At 46.5% G+C, this 18,868-nt stretch overlaps 1 protein-coding gene across 1 annotated transcript in view; it reads left to right on the top strand.

Moving 5' to 3' along the window:
- Window positions 1–18,868, top strand: part of SCN8A (sodium voltage-gated channel alpha subunit 8) — a 192,335-nt gene that overhangs the window by 132,444 nt on the left and 41,023 nt on the right. Inside the window, exon 13 of the mRNA XM_058673528.1 lies at window positions 12,642–12,774. Coding sequence (XP_058529511.1) covers window positions 12,642–12,774 — 133 coding nt within the window. The remainder of the gene's footprint in view (window positions 1–12,641; window positions 12,775–18,868) is intronic.

The raw sequence follows: 18,868 nt of genomic DNA, 5'->3' as shown, positions 1-18,868 counted from the left end.
TTTTTTCGCTTGAAAGGATGGCAGTAGTGAGGACATCCAGGCATCAGAAGCTTGCCCTCCAGCTTGAGGCCTGTACTCAGGATTGGGCAGTTTGTTTCTGGTGACTTCTCTCATACCGGGTGGCAGGAGAGTTGGAGACTCAGTGGTGCCATGTTGGGCTTTGCACACTGCCACCTAGCAGCCTGCCAGAACCCTGCCTCTGGACATGGGAGAGGCCTGCCTGCCTGTCCCCAGGAGGCACCCAGGAGGGCCTCTGCGGTGGCCACCAGTGAAGACAGTGACAAAACCAAGGAATCCCTGAGCAGCAGGAAGATGCAACAGGTGAGGATGTGTCATTTCCAAGCACTTTGCCACCAGGAAGATAAGGCCATTGTGGCTAGTTGCTGGCCTTCAAGATGGTTGGAGGAGTTACCCTCACAGGCCAGACAGAGCAGGTGCATGTGGTCAGAGTGCTCTGATGTGTATATAGAAAGTCAAGCTACACGGAACAATAAAGGATCAACTGAAAGTTAACACTACATGGGTTGAGAGGAGGAATTCTTGATTAATTCTTTTCTCCATTAGATTTCTTCTGCTCTTTCCACCATTCGGCAAGTAGGTAGGCATAATTAGTGTAGCTGCTGTGTATTGTGTCCTATGTCATGCATGTTATATACCCTGCTTCATCTCCTTCTATAAGCACCCTGTCCTGTAGGTTTAGAAGCTTAATGGAAATGGCACTTTCACCAAAGTCTTTCCTAGTGTCCAGGAGAACTACCTGACAACCTAAATATTGCTCTCATGGATAGTGAGAAATCTCATCTCCTTTAGGACACTTTTATATATTTATTTATTTATTCCAAAGGCAGAGCAAGACAGAGAGGGGGTGAAAGAGATCCAGCCTCCTTCCACTGGTTCACTCCTCAAATGTCTACAGCTGGTTCAGGCCATCTGGGTTTTCCACAAAGGTGGCAGGGAGCCACGTGCTTGACCCACTCTCTACTGCCTTGCAGACTGTACAGTCTGGCAGTAAACCAAACTGGAGGCAGAGAAGCCAGGGCTCGCTCCAGTATGGGATGTGAGTGTCTTAAGCAGTGGCATAATTGCTGTGCCATGACACCTGCCCCTGATGTTATTGTAGCACGCTAAGATTTGAAGGTGCAGTTCAGGAGAGGTTAACTGCCGATCTCACGGCAATATCAAAGTAGACCGTGAATTGCTTCTTCGCTGTCTTGAACAAAGACACCTGTTTCATTCTTTTAACGTTTTCATGATGTTTTGTAGTATGGCTGGCCTACATGTGAGTTTACTAGTGAGCTCTCAGGCCACTTTGTCCATTTATAAACAATTCTATCATAAGCATCTTTATGTAGAGTTCTTTATATACAGTTCAAGCAGAGGAATTACTGGGTTAACGTGAATGGGCAGTTTCCATTTCTGTATTCTCAAAAAAAGTGGCAATAATCTGTAATCACAACAGAAGTACATTAGATATCCACCTTTCTATAGCCTTACCAATATTCTTCAGTTTTCATAATCACAAAGCCGAACATTCTTAGTGATTCTTGTCTGTAACTTGTCTCTGATCATTTTTAACTGGTTTGTTTTTGTTTTGGAAGATTGATTTGTAGGCATTCTTTCTTTATTTGGGATAATTATCCCTAATCTATCCCATAGGTTGCAAATCTTTTCTATTATTGTTGGCTCAATTTTGTTTATGTTCTTTTGGTTTGTATTTATATTTTTAATATTGTTCATATAGTTGAAAGGATTGAATGCCCATGTGGGCCTCTGATTAGGGTGGCTAGGGTATGGAGTATGGAGGAAGTGGGTGGGATAAATGTTTCAGCATATTTTTTCCTGTGCCCTCACAGGGTAAAGGGAGGGGTCCATTCTTTGCTGTTATGCTGTATCAGCACTCGGGGATGTGGAGTGGTTGTTTGATGACACCTTTGAGACCCCACTGTTGGGAACAGTGTTCCAAGGGTGTTACTTGAGTGGTTTTGATAGTTCTGAGATGTTGTTGGTTTCATTGCATCAGGGTTGAGAAAATCTTCCCAAGGTCTGTTGGTTGACCAGCTCTATCTTAGTGCATCCCCAGGCCCAGAACCATGTTGGAAAGCTTGGTCAGGAGAGAGTGGTCCGACCTGTTTTGGTTTCTGTCCCCTGACAAGGCACTTGACATGCTTAGCTGGCCCAGATGAGCTGGCTGTCATGTCTCCCATGTGCATCTGTGCGTGCTATCCACTGCACAGCATCAACAATCCCAACACATGTACTCACAGACCACATATCTTGTGATTTTCCATTAGCCATGGTTTGAGCCCAGTGAGCCAGCTGGGGAGGCTCCCAAGAAACCTCGCCTGGGGTATCCTCAGACTTGACTCGTGTGTGCCAGCCAGTGCAGGGTCAGGGTCAGTCCATCACATACCAGTGACAATAGCTGCCTGATCCGTTCAACTCCCAGCCCCATCTAACGTGAACTGATGCGTGCTGCAGCCTAACCCAACCACAGGCCCAGTCTTCACAGACACCAGCAGATGCCATGGCCTAGTCGAGGTGACCCCCAATAACCTCCACGAGGCCTGTCTCCGTCCCTGGTTTTCATGTGTGACAGCCTGTGCTGCTTGCCCTCATCTCAGCTGGCTTTCATGCACATCTTGGGTGCTGTGACTTAGTTTAACCTGGCCTTTCCCTAAAGCTGCACACATGCCATGCGCCTGCACACATGGTGCTGCTGCCTTAGCCAGCCTAGCCCGCCCCCAGCCCTCCCTCTCCTGATCACGAGTGGGAATTACAGCCCTGCAGAAGTGTATGTTCTATTTTTTAAAGATTTATCAGTGGAGCTGGTATTGTGAAGCCACTGCCCGAGATGCCAGCATCCCATATGGGCCCTGGGTCGAGTCCTAGCTGCTCCACTTCTGAGCCAACTGCATGCTGATGTGCCTGGTAAAGCAGCGCAGGATGGCTCAAGTGCTTAGGCACCTGTTAACATTGCAGGAGACTGGGAAGAGGCTCCTGGCATAAGCCCTAGCTATTGTAACCATCTGGGAAGAAAACCACTGGATGAAAAACTTCTCTGTCTCTCCCTTGCTCTTTAAATCTGCTCTTCACATCAAATCAAATAAAATGCGATTTACTTGACTGAAAATCAAAATAAGAGAAAGGTGGGGAGAGACTGAGAGAAGTCTTCCATTCACTGGTTCAACCTCCGGAAGGCTGCAGCAGCCAGGTCTGGGTCATGCTGAGGCCAGGAGACAGGAACTCCATCCAGGTCTCCTATGTGGGTAGCAGGGACCCAAACACTAGGGCCATTTCCCTCTGCCTTCCCAGGCCATTAGCAGGGAGCTGGAACAAAAACAGAATAGGCAGGACTCAAACCTATACTCTGACATGGAATGCTGGCATCACAAACAGGGGTTAATCCATTGCTCAGATACATTAATCAAATAATGCATGTCCACGCTTAGGCTATGCCACAATTGCATTCTTTCTTCAGATTCGCACTGGGCAATATACATATGCCATTAAAGGAAAGACATCGCTCCATTAGAGTTTCATCAAAACTGTCACACTCTCATTAGTTATTCAGCGGTGATTGAGGAGTGTTGATTTTGCTCATCATTTGGGAATTTTCATGTTTGTGTTTGGCTGAAGCAGAAGGCAAAGGGATTTTGTCCTAAGCCTCTCCATGTCTGAGCAAGGAAAAAGGATGAGAATTGTGGCTCTTCACTTGGGAGGGCAGCAGGTGCCCTTGGAAACTGAAGCTCCCAGATCTCAGAGACCATAGTGTGGTAGCTTACAGAAGCACAAGCATTATCTCATCTGCTACTTACAGCTCCCACGTGTGAGCTAGGCAGGGCCACTGCATTTATCGGAAACCAAGGCTGTGAGGAGGAAGCAGTAACTTGTCCAAGAATGCACAGTAAGCAGCAGAGCTGGGATGTGACTCCTGGCCTCTAATTCCAGAGCTTTATGCATGAGCTGTACAAAGAGCCAAAATCTGAAATGCTCCAAAATCCAAACTTCTTTTTTTTTTTTATTGCTTTTGTGACACCACAACTGGGAAATTCTGTATTTGACTTTCTAAAGATGGTGTCTGTAATATAGACGCATGCACTTAGCTAGCCATGATAATCTCATTATGTACATGCAACTACTTCAGGACTGAAAATCTACAACACTTCTGGTCCCAAATATTTCAGGTAAGAGATTTGACTCCTACCAGCTCTAAAGCCAAGTTTAATACTGACGTGATCTTGGGAAAATAATAACATCTTCAAGCATTTTCTCCTTTTTCTTTTAAGAAAATGTCAAAAGGACCTTTGGTGACCTATCATAAAGATTAAAAAGATGAAAAAGCAGCAAGTAGGAAAGAAGCAGCACATTGCCTGTTCTTGGTGCTCAGAAAGCCGAGGTCCTCCCTCTCCCTTTGTTCTGTGGCCGTTTCCCTTCTAAGCAGACAGTGGGATTGCCGGGGAGTCACTTGACTTGGACAGGGCGAGGCACCTCTTCCTTTATTTCAGAGAGAGACATTTTCACACGCTTATTTTTAAATAGAAAAGGACAGATATTTGAGAAAGCCTGGAATAAGGCACTGATGACCGGCTAGGTTCCAAGATGCCGTGCAAATAAATACATTTCAATCACATAAAAGCAGTTTGGGATCTCCAGGCAGTCGAGCGTCCTGGGTGATCCATGTCGAAACATGGGCAGTTTTGCTTTCATCCCTTTGAGAAGGGCTGCTGCAGTTGACTAGGTGGGAAGTCGATGGCTGAGTGCTCTCACAGCCTTTACATTTGAGTGGGAAATGGAAGGAGCTTGTGAGAGCCTTAGCATTGAAGAAGCTCCCTGAAGGTGTTCAGGGGTTGAAATAAAGTAAATAAAATAAAGTAGATAAGTAAAGTAAATAAATAAATAAAGTAAATAAATAAAAAGAAATAAAGTACAGATACAAGCTATAACATGCATAAACACTGAGCATATGCTGTGAAAGGAGCCGGCCTAAAGGCCGCACCTGTTACTGACAGCCTTGCTTCCAGGCACCTTACAGACTGAATTTTAAAAATGGCCAAGACTCTTGACATTAAAAGATTATTTGTTCTCTTCTACCTCTTCAAAGGCTCCACACAAATTTTAAACAAACAATTAAAAAAAAAAAAAAACACCACCTTATTCACTAAACAAAACCCCAAAACCCTGAGGCAGTAGAGCGAAGGAGGGACAGGCAGTAGTGATCTTTGCAATGGGCCTCTTGGCCTCGGTGTTTTGGAAAGAAGACGCCCTCTGCCCACTCCCAGGTGGGGGAACCCGGGCACCTGAGCCTATTCAGGATCTTAAACAGAATCCTAAATGGATGCTGGCTGCAAAGTAGCTGTCAGCTTATGAAAGTTTACCCCACATTCGCCTTTGTGGGCAGCAGTCGGACAAATTCCTGGTCCGAAGTAATAGCATCGTCGTTTAGAAGATGAGATGGTACCAGTGCTTTGAAAACCTGTCTCCAGTTTCTGCACCCAGAGTTACCGTATGACCCAGCGGCTCTACCCTGCAAGAGCTGAAAACCCAGCTTAACACAAAACATGCCCATGAATATTCGTAAAGGCTATTCACAGTAGCCAAAAGCTAGAACCAACCCAAATGCCCATTCATAGAGGGGGTGATTAAACAGCTGATTACACCTGAACGGTGGAGTACCATTCAGCCATCAAAAGAAATAAAGTACAGATACAAGCTATAACATGCATAAACACTGAGCATGTGCTGTGAAAGGAGCCGGCCTAAAGGCCGCACCTGGTGAGATTCTGTGGGTAGGCAATGTCCGGAAGGAGCACATCCGTAAAGACAGGAAGAGGATCTTGCTGGCAAGTAGCTGCAAAGCAAGAGGAACTGGTGGTGGCTAATGACAGTAGCCTTAGATGGCAATGTTCTGGAAAGAGGTCATGGTGACAGTTACACAAGATTGGGACTATGCTAAAATTGAATTGTCAAATTTAAATGGCTAAAATGATGAGTTTTATGTTGCATGCATTTTGCCTCCATTTTTGTTTCTTTGAAAAGAAGAAGGAGGGAAGCAGGAAGGATGACCTTTCAATCCCAGCTTTCCAGCCTCATCCTGGGAAGAGGGACTTGCAGGAATCTCCCAGCCCTCTTGGTATTCCTGGTTCCTCGTACAGGTAGATTTTCCTCAGGAAACTGTGCTGTCCCCACTGCTAGTGCTAAGCACTTCAGAGGGCTGTTTAGCAATATAGCATCTGGTTCCTTCACAGCAATAAGTACGTTTGTTCAGTCTCTTCGTTAATCAGTTGGACTTGATGAGTACCAAGATGTTGCTTCTACTAGTGAAAATGGCCACACTATATATAAAGTTGATCTTTGTCCCTCTACCTGCCCAGGAGTCCAGAACTTTATCTCCAGCGAACAAACCGAGAGGCCTACCTGTGGCGAGTCCTACCTGCAGGGAGTCAGATTGCTGTCTCTCCCGACAGTCCGGGGAGCCAAACAAAGGGAGAGGAAGAACGCTGCTTCCCTGGTTTCTGTCCCCATCTCCAACATGGGTCGAGGTTGACTGAAGAAAGCATTTCCAAACAATCACATAGGGCATCCGTCTTCAGGTGGACCCACCTGCTGCTTCCCCATGCCAAGAGCCTCATATCCTACAAGTCTCTCTCAAAATACAGTACAGATGGCTAACTCCCTTGGCATAAATGGGACCCTGCACCTGCATGGGAGACGTAGAGGAAGCTCCTGGTTCCTGAGTTCGAATCGGCTCAAGTGAGGCCATTTAGGGAGTGAGGCAGTGAATAGAAGATCTTTCTTGCTATAAATTTGATCTGCCTTTCCAATAAAGATAAAAAAATTTTAACAGAGATGGAGAAGATCTCTCTGACCAGTAAATGATTTTCCCCTCAACCTCTTCTTGCTACAAGACTCTTACAAAAAGAACCCCGTTACCCTTTCCTAGCCAATCCCCTCTAATGTCTGTCACTAGTGGGTTTGTTTGTTTGTTTTACTTGTTGGAAAAAAAAATATTTTCATTGCATTTGAAAAGACAGAGTGATACAAACTAAGAAATCTCCTCCATCTACTGGTTTATTTCCCAGATGCTCACAATGGCCAGGGCTGAGCAAGACTGAATCCAGGAGCCCTGAACTCCATCCAAGTCTTGGCAGGGACCCAAACAAGTGAGCCGTCCCTGCTGCTTCCCGGGATGCACATGAGCAAGAAGCAGGAATCGGAGGCAGAGCTAGGACTTGAGCCAGGCATTCCACAGCAGGGAGGTGGGCATCGCGAGCAGTGACTTAATGACTGTGCCACATGCCAGTGCCCCAGGCAACCACTTCTCACTTGTACTACATGGATTAGTTTTCTGTCGTGTGCGTGGACTCACACACTCTGTGTGTGTGTTTTTCGTTTAACTTCTTTCATTCCACAAGACTGATGTGCACACATTCATATGTATGCACACGTGTTGTTCCTTGTTGTTGGGTATTTCATGATATAAATACGTCCACTCTGCTCTTGAGTTGCAGTTGAGTTGTTTTCCAAGTTTCAAGTACTATGCCCAAGCTTGCTGTGAGCTATCATATGCAGTTCTTTCTAGGTACATGTTTTCATTCCTAGTGAATCAGTCCCTCAGCGTGAAATCCTTGGTTGGGTAGTACCTCTGTGTACCGTTCAACTGAAGTTTCCATGTGTTTTGGATAGAAGTCATTTATCAAGTTCATATTTTTTTAAATTTTCTGAAGTCAAGCATATCAATATTTTTTTCTTTTATGATGCTGTTTTCTGCATTCTGTTGAAGAATTCTTTGATCATTGTAACCCTACATTAAGTAGTATAAGCTCTCCAGACAAAAATAGTATTCCGAAGATTATTAAATAATCTTATAAGAGGTTGTTTTTGCTAGTCTAGACCTTTTTCTAGTGTCCTTTTATTTTCATCTACTTGCAAGAGTGAGAAGTGTCATTCACTCGCTAGAACAACCAGGGTTGTACGAGGCAGAAGCCCGGATCCTAGAATTCCGTGGAGGTGTTCCAGGAAGAAGCAGAACCCCCAACCACTTGCATTGTCACCTGCTGCTACGTAAGATGCGTTTAGCAGGAACCTCACTCAGGAGCAGAGTAGCTGGGACTCGAACCAGCACTTTTCATCCGCGATGCAGGCATTATAAGCAGTGGCTTAACTCACTGAACTGCCTCACCCACTCTAGAATTTCACAAGTCCTGACAAATTTTAGAAAACCTGTCAGTTCCTTTCAGAATCTGTAGATCAGTTTGGAGGATATGAGTATTTTAATATCTTGCAATTAAGGAGTTTGGTATAGTTCTTCACTTACTTATGTCTCAGGATTCTCTTAGCAGAGTTTAGAGTGACATCTTGCATCTTTTGTAAGATTTATTCCTTGCATTGATATTTTCGATGCCATCATAAGGTATCATTTATTTTGTTTTTAAAGATTTATTCATTTTATTACAGTCAGATATACACAGAGGAGGAGAGACAGAGAGGAAGATCCTTCGTCCGATGACCCACTTCCCAAGTGAGCCGCAACGGGCCGATGCGCGCTGATCCGAAGCCGGGAACCTGGAACCTCTTCCGGGTCTCCCACATGGGTGCAGGGTCCCAATGCACTGGGCCGTCCTCAACTGCTTTCCCAGGCCACAAGCAGGGAGCTGGATGGGAAGTGGAGCAGCCGGGACTAGAACCGGCACCCATATGGGATCCCGGGGCCTTCAAGGCGAGGACTTTAGCCGCTAGGCCATGCCGCCGGGCCCATAAGGTATCATTTAAAATGTTACTCATCGAGTGTTTCTTGATAAAAATACAGACATTCAGTTGATTTTGTATATTGACCTTGCATCTTGTGACCTTAATAAATTAGCACACTGGTTCTGTTAGGTTTGGAAGTTGCTTTTTTTTTTTTTAATTCCATGGAGTCTTACACATGCACAATAATCTTTGAATAGCGGCAGTTACTGTCTTTGTTGTGTGTTGTGATACTAACTAGGATGTCAGATACCAAGTAAAACAGAAGTGATGAAGGCAACACATCCTTCTTTACTTCCAGTGTCACCAGAGAAAGGGTTAGTGTTTCACCAAGAACTGTGGTGCTGGCTGGCGATTTTCATACATACCCTTGGTCGGATTGAGGCTGCTATATTCTGTTGATGATTTGCTGAGAAAATGCTGTATGGAGGTGTCGAATTTTGCTAAATGCTCTGCGTCTGAGACACAGGCACACGCCTTCCTTCCCTGTTGCTGTCGATGTGATAACGTTGACACTGCCCTAATGTTAAGTTACCTGTCCTTTCCCCATATGGCTCATCCTGTGTGTTTATTAGTACTTTCTGTTCACTTATAATTTGTTAATGAGTTTGCATCTCTATTTGTGAGGGATTTTTTGGGAAATGTTTTGTATAAGTAAGTTGAGAATTGCTCTCCTGTCTTCTGCAAAAATCTGTGTAAAATTAGTATGATTTCTGAAATTTTTTGCTGGAAATCTGGGTGTGGAAAGGTTTTTTTAATGGTCAGGTTCTTTATTATAAATTCTTAATTAATAAGGACTAGGATTTTCCTTGTCAGTTTTTATAACTGGTAAGCTATCAAAGTTGTATTTGATAGGTTATATTTTGGTAAGTTAGATGAGTTGGCATAAGGCTATTCACAATGTACCTTTAGTAGGCTAACAAAATCTTCAGGATTTGTAGTGATATCTCCTTTTGAATTCTTAAAAACAATGCTTCTCTTGATCAGTCTTGATAAAGAAATTTATTCATCTTTCAAAGAACCAGCATTTTAACTACTTCATTGTCCCGAGTTTTGCTGCTCACTATTTCGTTAATTTTCACTTTGATTTTTCACTTAATGATCTGAAGTTTAATTCCCTCTTTTCATGGTTTCTTAAAGTGGAACCTTAGAGCATTGGCACTGATGTCTCATTTTCTAACATAAGCTTTTTAAGCTATAAAATTTCCTCTAATCATTTCTTTAACTGCTTCCCATAAAACCTAATGTATTGCAGTTTCATTATTATTTAGTTAAAATATTTTCTAATTTCCCTTGTGATTTCTCTATGGGATACAGATTTTTGAGAATCTGTTTTCTAATTCACAAGAATATGGCTTTTTCTCAGCATATCTTCTTGTTTACCACAAGACTTCTTGGAGCCAGTTAGTTGGATCTATGCCAGAGGCTCATGACATCACAAATTTCTCTTTTTATCCCTTGCAGTTCCTTGTGATATATAAGTTTTGAAAATTTCATTTCTTCATGTTTGCTTATATTTGTTTATTTTAGAAAATTAAGTTGTGTTCTGTATGTAACATTTTAATGTTGCAGAAGTCGTCTCCACATATTCCTGCTATAATTTAATTTTTTTTCTGTTTTTTTTTTTTTTTTAATTATTGCAAAGGCAGATATACAGAGAGGAGAGACAGAAGAGGAAGATCTTCCGTCCGATGATTCACTCCCCAACTGACCACAATGGCTGGAGCTGAGCCAATCCGAAGCCAAGAGCCTCTTCCGGGTCTCCCACATGCGGGTGCAGGGTCCCAAAGCTTTGGGCCATCCTCGACTGCTTTCCCAGGCCACAGGCAGGGAGCTGGATGGGAAGCGGGGCCGCCAGGGTTAGAACCGGTGCCCATATGGGATCCCGGCGTGTGCAAGGCGAGGACCTTAGCCACTATGCCATGCCGCCGGGCCCTATAATTTAATTTAATATACAAAGATTATAACTGCTATTAATTTTTCTTTTAAAGACTTACTCATTTTTATTTGAAAGGCAAATTTTACAGAGAGAAAGAGAGAGAGAGAGAGAGAGAGTTGTCCATTCACTGCTTCCCTCCCCAAATGGCCCCAGTGACCATACCTGAGCTGGTCCAAAGCTGGGAGCAGGAAGCTTCCTCTGCGCCTCGCACGTGGGTGCAGGCATCCTCCACTGGGCATAAGCAAGAAGCTGGATCAGAAGTAGAGCATGGGGCCCATAATGGGAGCCTAGCGGCTTAAGTCCTCGCCTTGCACACCCAGGATCCTATATGGGCACCGGTTCTACTCCTGGCTGCTCCACTTCCCATCCAGTTCTCTGCTTGTGGCCTGGGAAAGCAGTCCAGTCAAGGATGGCCCAAAACCATGGGACCCTGTACCCGCGTGGGAGAACCAGAAGAAGTTCGGGCTCCTGGCTTCGGAGCAGCTCAGCTCCAGCCGTTGCAACTGCTTGGGGAGTGAACCATCAGATGGAAGATCTCCTTCTCTGTCTCTCCTCTTCTCTGTATATCCGGCTTTCCAATAAATAAATCTAAAAAAAAATTAAATGTACACTTGTCCAGTTACTTCTCGTTGCCAGCTGCCTCCTTGGGCTTCACGTCCACCTTCGCAGGAGCCGGTTTAACCGACAACCTAGCCCATCTCCTCTTGGGCTCTTCCTTCACTGCCCGTTCAGCAGAGCCAACCTTCTTGGGCATCTTGGCAGCGGGAAGTGCACATATTGGTGTGCCTGCCAGCTGTGGCACGCCAAGAGCCTTCAGCTCCCTATGGATTTCTGTATCTATAAGTTTAATAGCGTAACAATATCTCCGCACCCTACCCTCTATTTTTCCTACTTCTGTAGCTCCCCCAGTAAGTAGAACAGTGCACACAAAGACTCTCAAATGTGTTTGTGAAACAGTCTGATGAGTCTTGTCACCCACTAGGGACTTTCTTCTTTATGGCTCTTGAAGTCTAGACAGGTGTTCAGGACAGAAAGACCTTGCGAAGTGCCTCTCCACAGGTAATCCTTTCTATTCTGGTAGCCATCCCCTCGCCTCCTGCAATAGTCTCTTCTCTGTTCTCAGGGATGGTGACCATCTCTGTCCTCTTCCAAGTTCATGACCCAGGACAGTGGAGGACATGATCACTGCAGAACTGGCTTGGGAGTTTCATGCAACATAGAATATTCAGACAGCACTTGGACAGGAAGAAGCCCATTGCCATCATCAGCCTATTCCAGTATTGCCCAGGGAGGAGAATGGAACAAAATATTTTTTTCTTGAATAACCAGCTAGTGATGTTTTCTGCCATCTTTAGTTGGGAGGGGAATTTGAATGTAACTTGTAAAAAGAAAAAAAAATGTGGAAGGGCACAATTAGGCTGGCAAATGCTTACCATCTGCCTTCCTGGCTTGGATGAGGCGTTCACAGTTAGATGCAGTTGGGGCATCAAAGGGGGGCATTCTGTTAGAGTGAGCCGCGCAAGAAGCAGCAGTTGTAGGGCTCAGGGGATCAGAGTCTTGCCCTCAAAGCAGCATCAAGGAGAAGTAAATCTGACTTCTTGTGTCACCTAGACAACCGAGCCACACGTCGTCTGCCTCCAGGGGGCGGGACCCAGTCTTTCTGCTCTATTCCTGCAGTTCATTGGCTGAGCCATGGGCGTCTCGGCCAGCTTCTTGGACTCACTGTAGAGTGGCGTAGACTTGAATACCTTGGTCTTATATGCTGCCAGGGGTGATCCGCCCGTGGCCAACCTTGTCTCATCTACTCCGAGTGACTAGGATGAAACAAACAGTGCGAAGAACAGACGGAGAGCCTGTCTCTCACTGGATGGATACAGTGAGGCCCAGCCTTATCTTTGTAAGACTTCCTTCACTCTAAATGCTTTTTCTTTTCTTTTCTTTTTTTTTTTTCCCTTAGGCTACCACTGAGATAGAAATTAAGAAGAAAGGCCCTGGATCTCTTTTAGTCTCCATGGACCAACTGGCCTCCTACGGGCGGAAGGACAGAATCAACAGTATAATGAGTGTTGTTACAAATACTCTGGTGGAAGGTACGTGCTCTGTGATGTCGGCCGCCCAAGCTGCTGAGCTGGAAATGTGCAGCATGAGAAGTAAACATCCTCTTTTTTTTTTTTTTTAAGATTTATTCATTTTATTACAGCCAGATATACACAGAGGAGGAGAGACAGAGAGGAAGATCTTCCATCCGATGTTTCACTCCCCAAGTGAGCCGCAACGGGCCGGTGCGCGCTGATCCGATGCCGGGAACCAGGAACCTCTTCCAGGTCTCCCACGTGGATGCAGGGTCCCAAAGCCTTGGGCCGTCCTCGACTGCCTTCCCTGGCCACAAGCAGGAAGCTGGATGGGAAGTGGAGCTGCCGGGACTAGAACCGGCACCCATATGGGCTCCCGGCGCGTTCAAGGCGAGGACTTAAGCCGCTAGGCCATGCCGCCGGGCCCCGTAAACATCCTCTTAACCCTTTGTCTGAGCTTTGTGAACACGGTCTCTGAGCTCTCGGAATAGGTCCTCTTGGTTATGGAAACCAAGACCAGGAACTGCTTTCCCAAATCTGCGTGCAGAGCATCAAGGCAGGTCTTCAGATCCACTGCCAGCATTGGGCAGAGATAGGGGAGAAGCATGGGGCACAGTGGGTTAAGCCGCTTGCGGCCTGCACATCCCATGGCAGAGTGCCAGTTGGAGTCCCAGCAACTTCCTTGTGACCCGGCTTCCTGCTGCTGTACCTGGAAAGGCAGCAGCAGATGACTCAAGCACTCAGGTCCCTGCTACCACACAGGAGAACCAGATGAAATCCTGACCCCTGGCTTTGGCTTGGCCCAGCCCTAGATAGCTACTCAGGCATTTGGAGATCGAACCAGTGGATGAAAAAAATCTCTCTCCCCTCTCTCTCAAATCAGTGTTTACCCTCCATCAAAAAATAATATTAAAGAGGCTAAAGGGGGAAAAAAAAGCACAGGAAACTACAAAAATAGAAATGACTGAGTTGCCCTGTGACCAACACCCCAAAACTAAACTTCGTTGTTTCCTCTGTAAGTACTTACAGGCGTTTGGTTTTTCACCGAAGGAGAAGTGCACTGTGCATTTTGCTTGCACCTAATTCTGTCTCTCTCCAAACGCCCCCACATCTCCATAAATACATCTGATGTGTGAATAGGTAGACGCTACAGCTCCTCTTGCTTTGGGCACCCAGAGCCACACACAAGAGCAGTCGCTGCGGGCTGTCTGCAGTGTGGCTGCGGCCAGCACTGGAGCCCGCATTGCTTAGCATGTGCCACTGTGGCACGGCCCAGTTTGCCACAGACTGCAGACTTCCCGGTAGACCACAGACCCCACTGTGAAGAGCTGCCCTCTGCCCAGTTACGGTTTATAATCCAGGCTCCTCATGGGTTCTTCGGCAGTAGACTCAGCGACTGGGTTTTCTCTCATACATAAGACTCTGATTGACTCTGTGTGGATCTTCTTCACTTGATTGGCAGAGAGTCAGCCAGCTTGTCCCATGGAGAGTCCAGACACCCAGGCCATTCCCAGTGACAGCCAGGGACCTTGAGGTGGGCCAACTCAAACTTATCCAGGGATCCATGGGTTAAGTCCTTTCTTTGAATAATTTTTTTTAATTCCAATACCACCTTCCCACTCTGTGTAAAGGATGGAGAATCCCCCAGAAAGGAGCCCTTGGGGCTTCTCACATTCCATATAGCTACACTGACCTTCAGCTTCCGTCAAGTACAAAGAATACGGTGGAACTCGAGCTTTCTGCTGCCTGAGAAGCTCCGGTCATAGCCACTGTTGTCATTGCCATTGAGGTCACTGCCCAAGGGAGCATGTTTAAACTTTGCAGCTTATCCCCGGATATCACAGGCGAGTGCCTATAGATTATAGGATTGCTTAAGAATTTCAGCCAATGGTGCCGTTCACTTGGAGACCAGGACAGGATTTCTTTGAGGATCTGTGGCAGTTGAGAAAGAGAGACAGCAGCTTGTAACAAGTTCATGTTATATTTGGGGGAGACACCAGACGGGAGAGCTGTGAACACAATGCAGAAGTGACTGGTTGGCTGCTACATTGGCTTCTCTCAGGGTCTGGCAAAAGCAGATGCCCAAACACTGCATTTTGCTGCTCTTGGACCGTGGGGGGAGTGTTGGTGCCACAGGATTCATTTGAGGGAAATGGGGTGCTTAGAGCTCCTTCCCCTCTACTCAATTGGATATAGACCATCAGGATTTTTTTTTAACGATTTATTTATTTTTATTGCAAATTCAGATAGATATAGATAAAGAGAGAGGAGGAGAGACAGAGAGGAAAATCTTCTGTCTGATGATGCACTTCCCAAGTGGCTGCAATGGCTGGAGCTGCGCCAATCCGAAGCCAGGAACCAGAAGCTCTTCCGGATCTTCCATGCAGATGCAGGATCCCAAGGCTTTTGGCTGTCTTTGACTGCTTTCCCAGGCCACAAGCAGGGAGCTGGATGGGAAGCAGGACTGCCGGGATTAGAACCGGTGCCCAGATGGGATCCCAGCGTATGCATGGCGAGGACTCCAGCCAATAGGCCAACACGCCAGGCCCCAGGATATTTTTTAATTCTCTCTTCTTCCTTGTCTGCCCATCCTCGTCCTCATCTTTGTATCCTGCCATACTCATTTTCCCACTTCTACCCACCAGCACTCACATCAGAATGGGCCAGTCTGGCTCTTTCTCCCTTTTCGTAAGCCACAGTGTCCATACAGCCTGTCCTTGCCCCACCATTCCCTCCTCACATGGCCCCCTACCTCCCTCACTTTGCCTTTGCTTCCTTCGTTCAAGCCAATAGGATTAGCCTGCTATAAGCAAATAGGAAGGAATGGCCAGACCTGAATCATACGAGAGGGAATTTGCGGATACTAAGAGAAATCCCATTCCTGTGTAGCCATTGGTCCCACTGTATTTCATGCTTGCTGCAACACAAACTCCAATGCTAAATGCATTCCTGCTTCACAGACTTCTGGGGAGGAAGCTGTGATATGACTTCAACCATAGATTAGAAAAATTATCTTTGAAGCCAAAGGAGGAGCTCCTGCCTCCCCAGGAAGCCCACAGTGGAAAATTCCAGAATCCTGTAAATAATGAGCACTGTTGCAGACCTGCTCAGCAGGATCCACTAAACTCACAGCCATTAGCTTTGGAGCACTCTCAGGGGACCGGGCTGCGTGGCAGGCAGGCAGGCAGGCAGAAGTTGGTATAGTAAGGCTTCCCTTCAGCAATGAAGCCTGGGAAAAGGCTGGAAGTACCCATGCGGAAATAGCAAAGGCACTGGGCATCCCTGACAGCCAGATAAAGCAGGTTCTAGAACTCCCATAAGGTAACTGGCCATTGCTTACTCATCTTCCATTCAACTGACAAACATCATATAGCCATGCAATTGCTTGTCTCCCCACCCCACCCCCACCCCCAACTGGAAACGTCAAGGACCCATAACTACTTAAAATGTGAACAGGATAGAAAGACATCTGCCCATGGACATCTCAGAGCCTCCCAGAGCCACCTTCAGGAAGGTGTCAGGCAGTGTCTTCTAAAAGCATCTTCCGGTGCCTCTGAGCCCCTACAGGGCCTTGTCCTCATCTCTGAGGACAATTAGGGCCCCCCAGCCTCCTCCTCATCATCGCCATCAAAGAAACACCCTCTGCCCCTTCGACCTTCTCCCCACCCCTGCAGCCCCGCACTACTGCCGGAGTAGGGCACTGGAAGCAGGTGGTGGAAGTGGGGCAACACTGGGACCCACACACCTTAACCCGAGGGGAAGGTCAGAGACACCAGGTACCCCTGGGGGAGTCCCCGGGCACTTCCTCGTGGAGTACCAGAGCCCTGTGAGCCCTCACAGTCCTGTGAGGAACGCCAGCAGGCAGTCAGAGGGAGGAGATTAAAAACGGAGCGGAACCCCATTTCCAAATATTCACTGTGAAGAATTTATGGAAATCACAGAACCTCTGCGTTTTGCTTTTCTCGGGGAGGGGAAGAAAACTAAATTTACCTTGGGGAGGGAGGGAGTCCTGAAGAAGCCAGCGCGAACTCTCTTCACAGACCTCCTTTCCCACGCAGCCTCCCACGTGGCGCTTCGCGTGGTCCTCACATCCCGGAAACCAAGGCAACCGTTTTCTTAGCAACCAGGGAGCCAATCAGAAACCCAACCCAAATCACCCCCTGTCTAAAATAAAGCCATCACCTGGGCACCATCCAGCTGGTTGAGAGAAGGGAATATAGATTTAAGACAGGAGTGATGTTGAGGAAATTGTTGGAAATTTTTTTCCCCAAAAAAATCTAAAAAAAAAAAAGTTTTTTCATTTTATTTCAAAGGTAGCGAGACATGGACAGATAAAATCTTCTATCCATTGGTTCACTTCCCAAATGCTCACAGGAGCTAGGACTGAACCAGGCTGAAGCCAGGAGCCAGGAACTCAGCCCAGGCCTTCCACCTGGGTGACAGGGACCCATTTACTTGAGTCATCTGAGCTACTGGCTTCCAGGGTGTGTGTTAGGAGGGAGAGATACAGAATGCTGGCATCCCAGGCTGTGCCAAACCCCCATATCCTGGAAACTTGTTTTTCCCTAAGTGATTTTAGTTTTGTTAGCAGAACTGGGCAGGGGGAGGGGAGCTGTTAGGTCTGCTCCCACAGAGCCAGTACCTCACTTCCTAGTGAGAGTTGTCCTGAGAGGGTTTCACAGTTGCATCACTTGAACGGCCTCTTCATCTAGCACTTTGACATTTCTGTAACTCCGGCCATTCTGTTCATACGTACTCTGAGGCAAGCTTTGCACCTAGAACCTCATGCCACTGCTGTCTAATCCTTGTTTACTCTTTGCTGTGGAAGTGACCTTAGAGATCACCCATTCAGTGCTCTCAGGTTGCTTGGACCTGAGGCCCAGAAATCTGGGCAGAGGCTCCAGCTTCCCTTCCTGCTTCAGCCAGAGCAAATCCTGATTTTTTCTATTGGCTCACCTGGCTAATCCTCCAGCTCCAAGTGCCAGAATCCCATATGAGTGCCAGTTTGTGTCCCACCGCTGCACTTCCCATCCAGGTCCTTGCTTGTGGCCCGGGAAAACGGAAGAGGATGGTCCAAAGCCTAGGGAGCCTGTACCTGTGTTGGAGAGCCCCAGAGGAGACTACTGACTCCTGGCTTCGGATGGGCTCTGCTCTGGCCATTGCAGCCATTTAGGGAATGAACCAATGGTTGGAAGATCTTTCTGTCTCTCCTTCTCTGTAAATCTGCCTTTCCAATGAAAACAAGTAAATGTTTAAAAACAAAACAAAGCAAAAAGTGGAGGATGGGAGACTAAGACCAATTAAATACAGCTGGAGAAGGAGAGGAAGAAAATGGAAAAAGAAACTGAGGATTGGAAAGAGAAAGAAGTGTGTGGACTGGGGAGAGCGTAAGAGTAGGATAGGGCAAGAGAGGAAGAAGAAAGGAGAAGGAGAGGAGGGGAACGTGGAGTTAGGAAAGGGACTCCAACTCATTTCTGGGCTGTGACTTCATTGGAGATAGAGCAGTGACTTGTACTTCTTTGAGGACATAATATATATTGCTCCCGTGGCTTGGCTCACAGCACTGGTTCTGCTAGAAAAGATATTAATAACAGATACTCCCACAGCACTTACTATACCCTAGGGAGCTATGAGGCACTTATTTGAGAGACAGAGAGCAAGCTCTTGTTCCCTGGTTTATTTCCCAAATCCTAACAATGGCCAGACTGTGCCAGGGACTGAAGCCAGATGGCAGGAACTCTGACTCCAGACTGTGGGTCCCAAACATGAGTGACAGGTGTCCAGGTCCTTAAGGCATCGCTGCTTCCTTTCCAAGGCCCACATCAGCAGGGAGCTGTCGTCAGGAACCAGAGCCAGGATTCAAATCCAGCTACTCTAACAGGAGGTGCAGGCATCTTCACGGCTAGGGCAAATGCCCACAGCACCACGCTTTGTTTATTTTAACACATTGAATTCTCACAACAGATTGAAACAAGCAGGTGTGTGAGCTGGTATTTAGAACTGGAAAATGCCTGGCGACAGACTGCGCTTTTGATGGCTTCTGTGGTGATAAGTTAATCATACAGCATATAATATGCCTACTCTTTACTGAGGACTTAACCCTGTGTCAGGC

This window comes from Ochotona princeps, chromosome 15 (assembly GCF_030435755.1).
Source record: "Ochotona princeps isolate mOchPri1 chromosome 15, mOchPri1.hap1, whole genome shotgun sequence".
Lineage (NCBI taxonomy): Eukaryota > Metazoa > Chordata > Mammalia > Lagomorpha > Ochotonidae > Ochotona > Ochotona princeps.
Note: the sequence above shows the minus strand (reverse complement) of the source record. Positions and strands in the feature narration are given on the sequence as shown.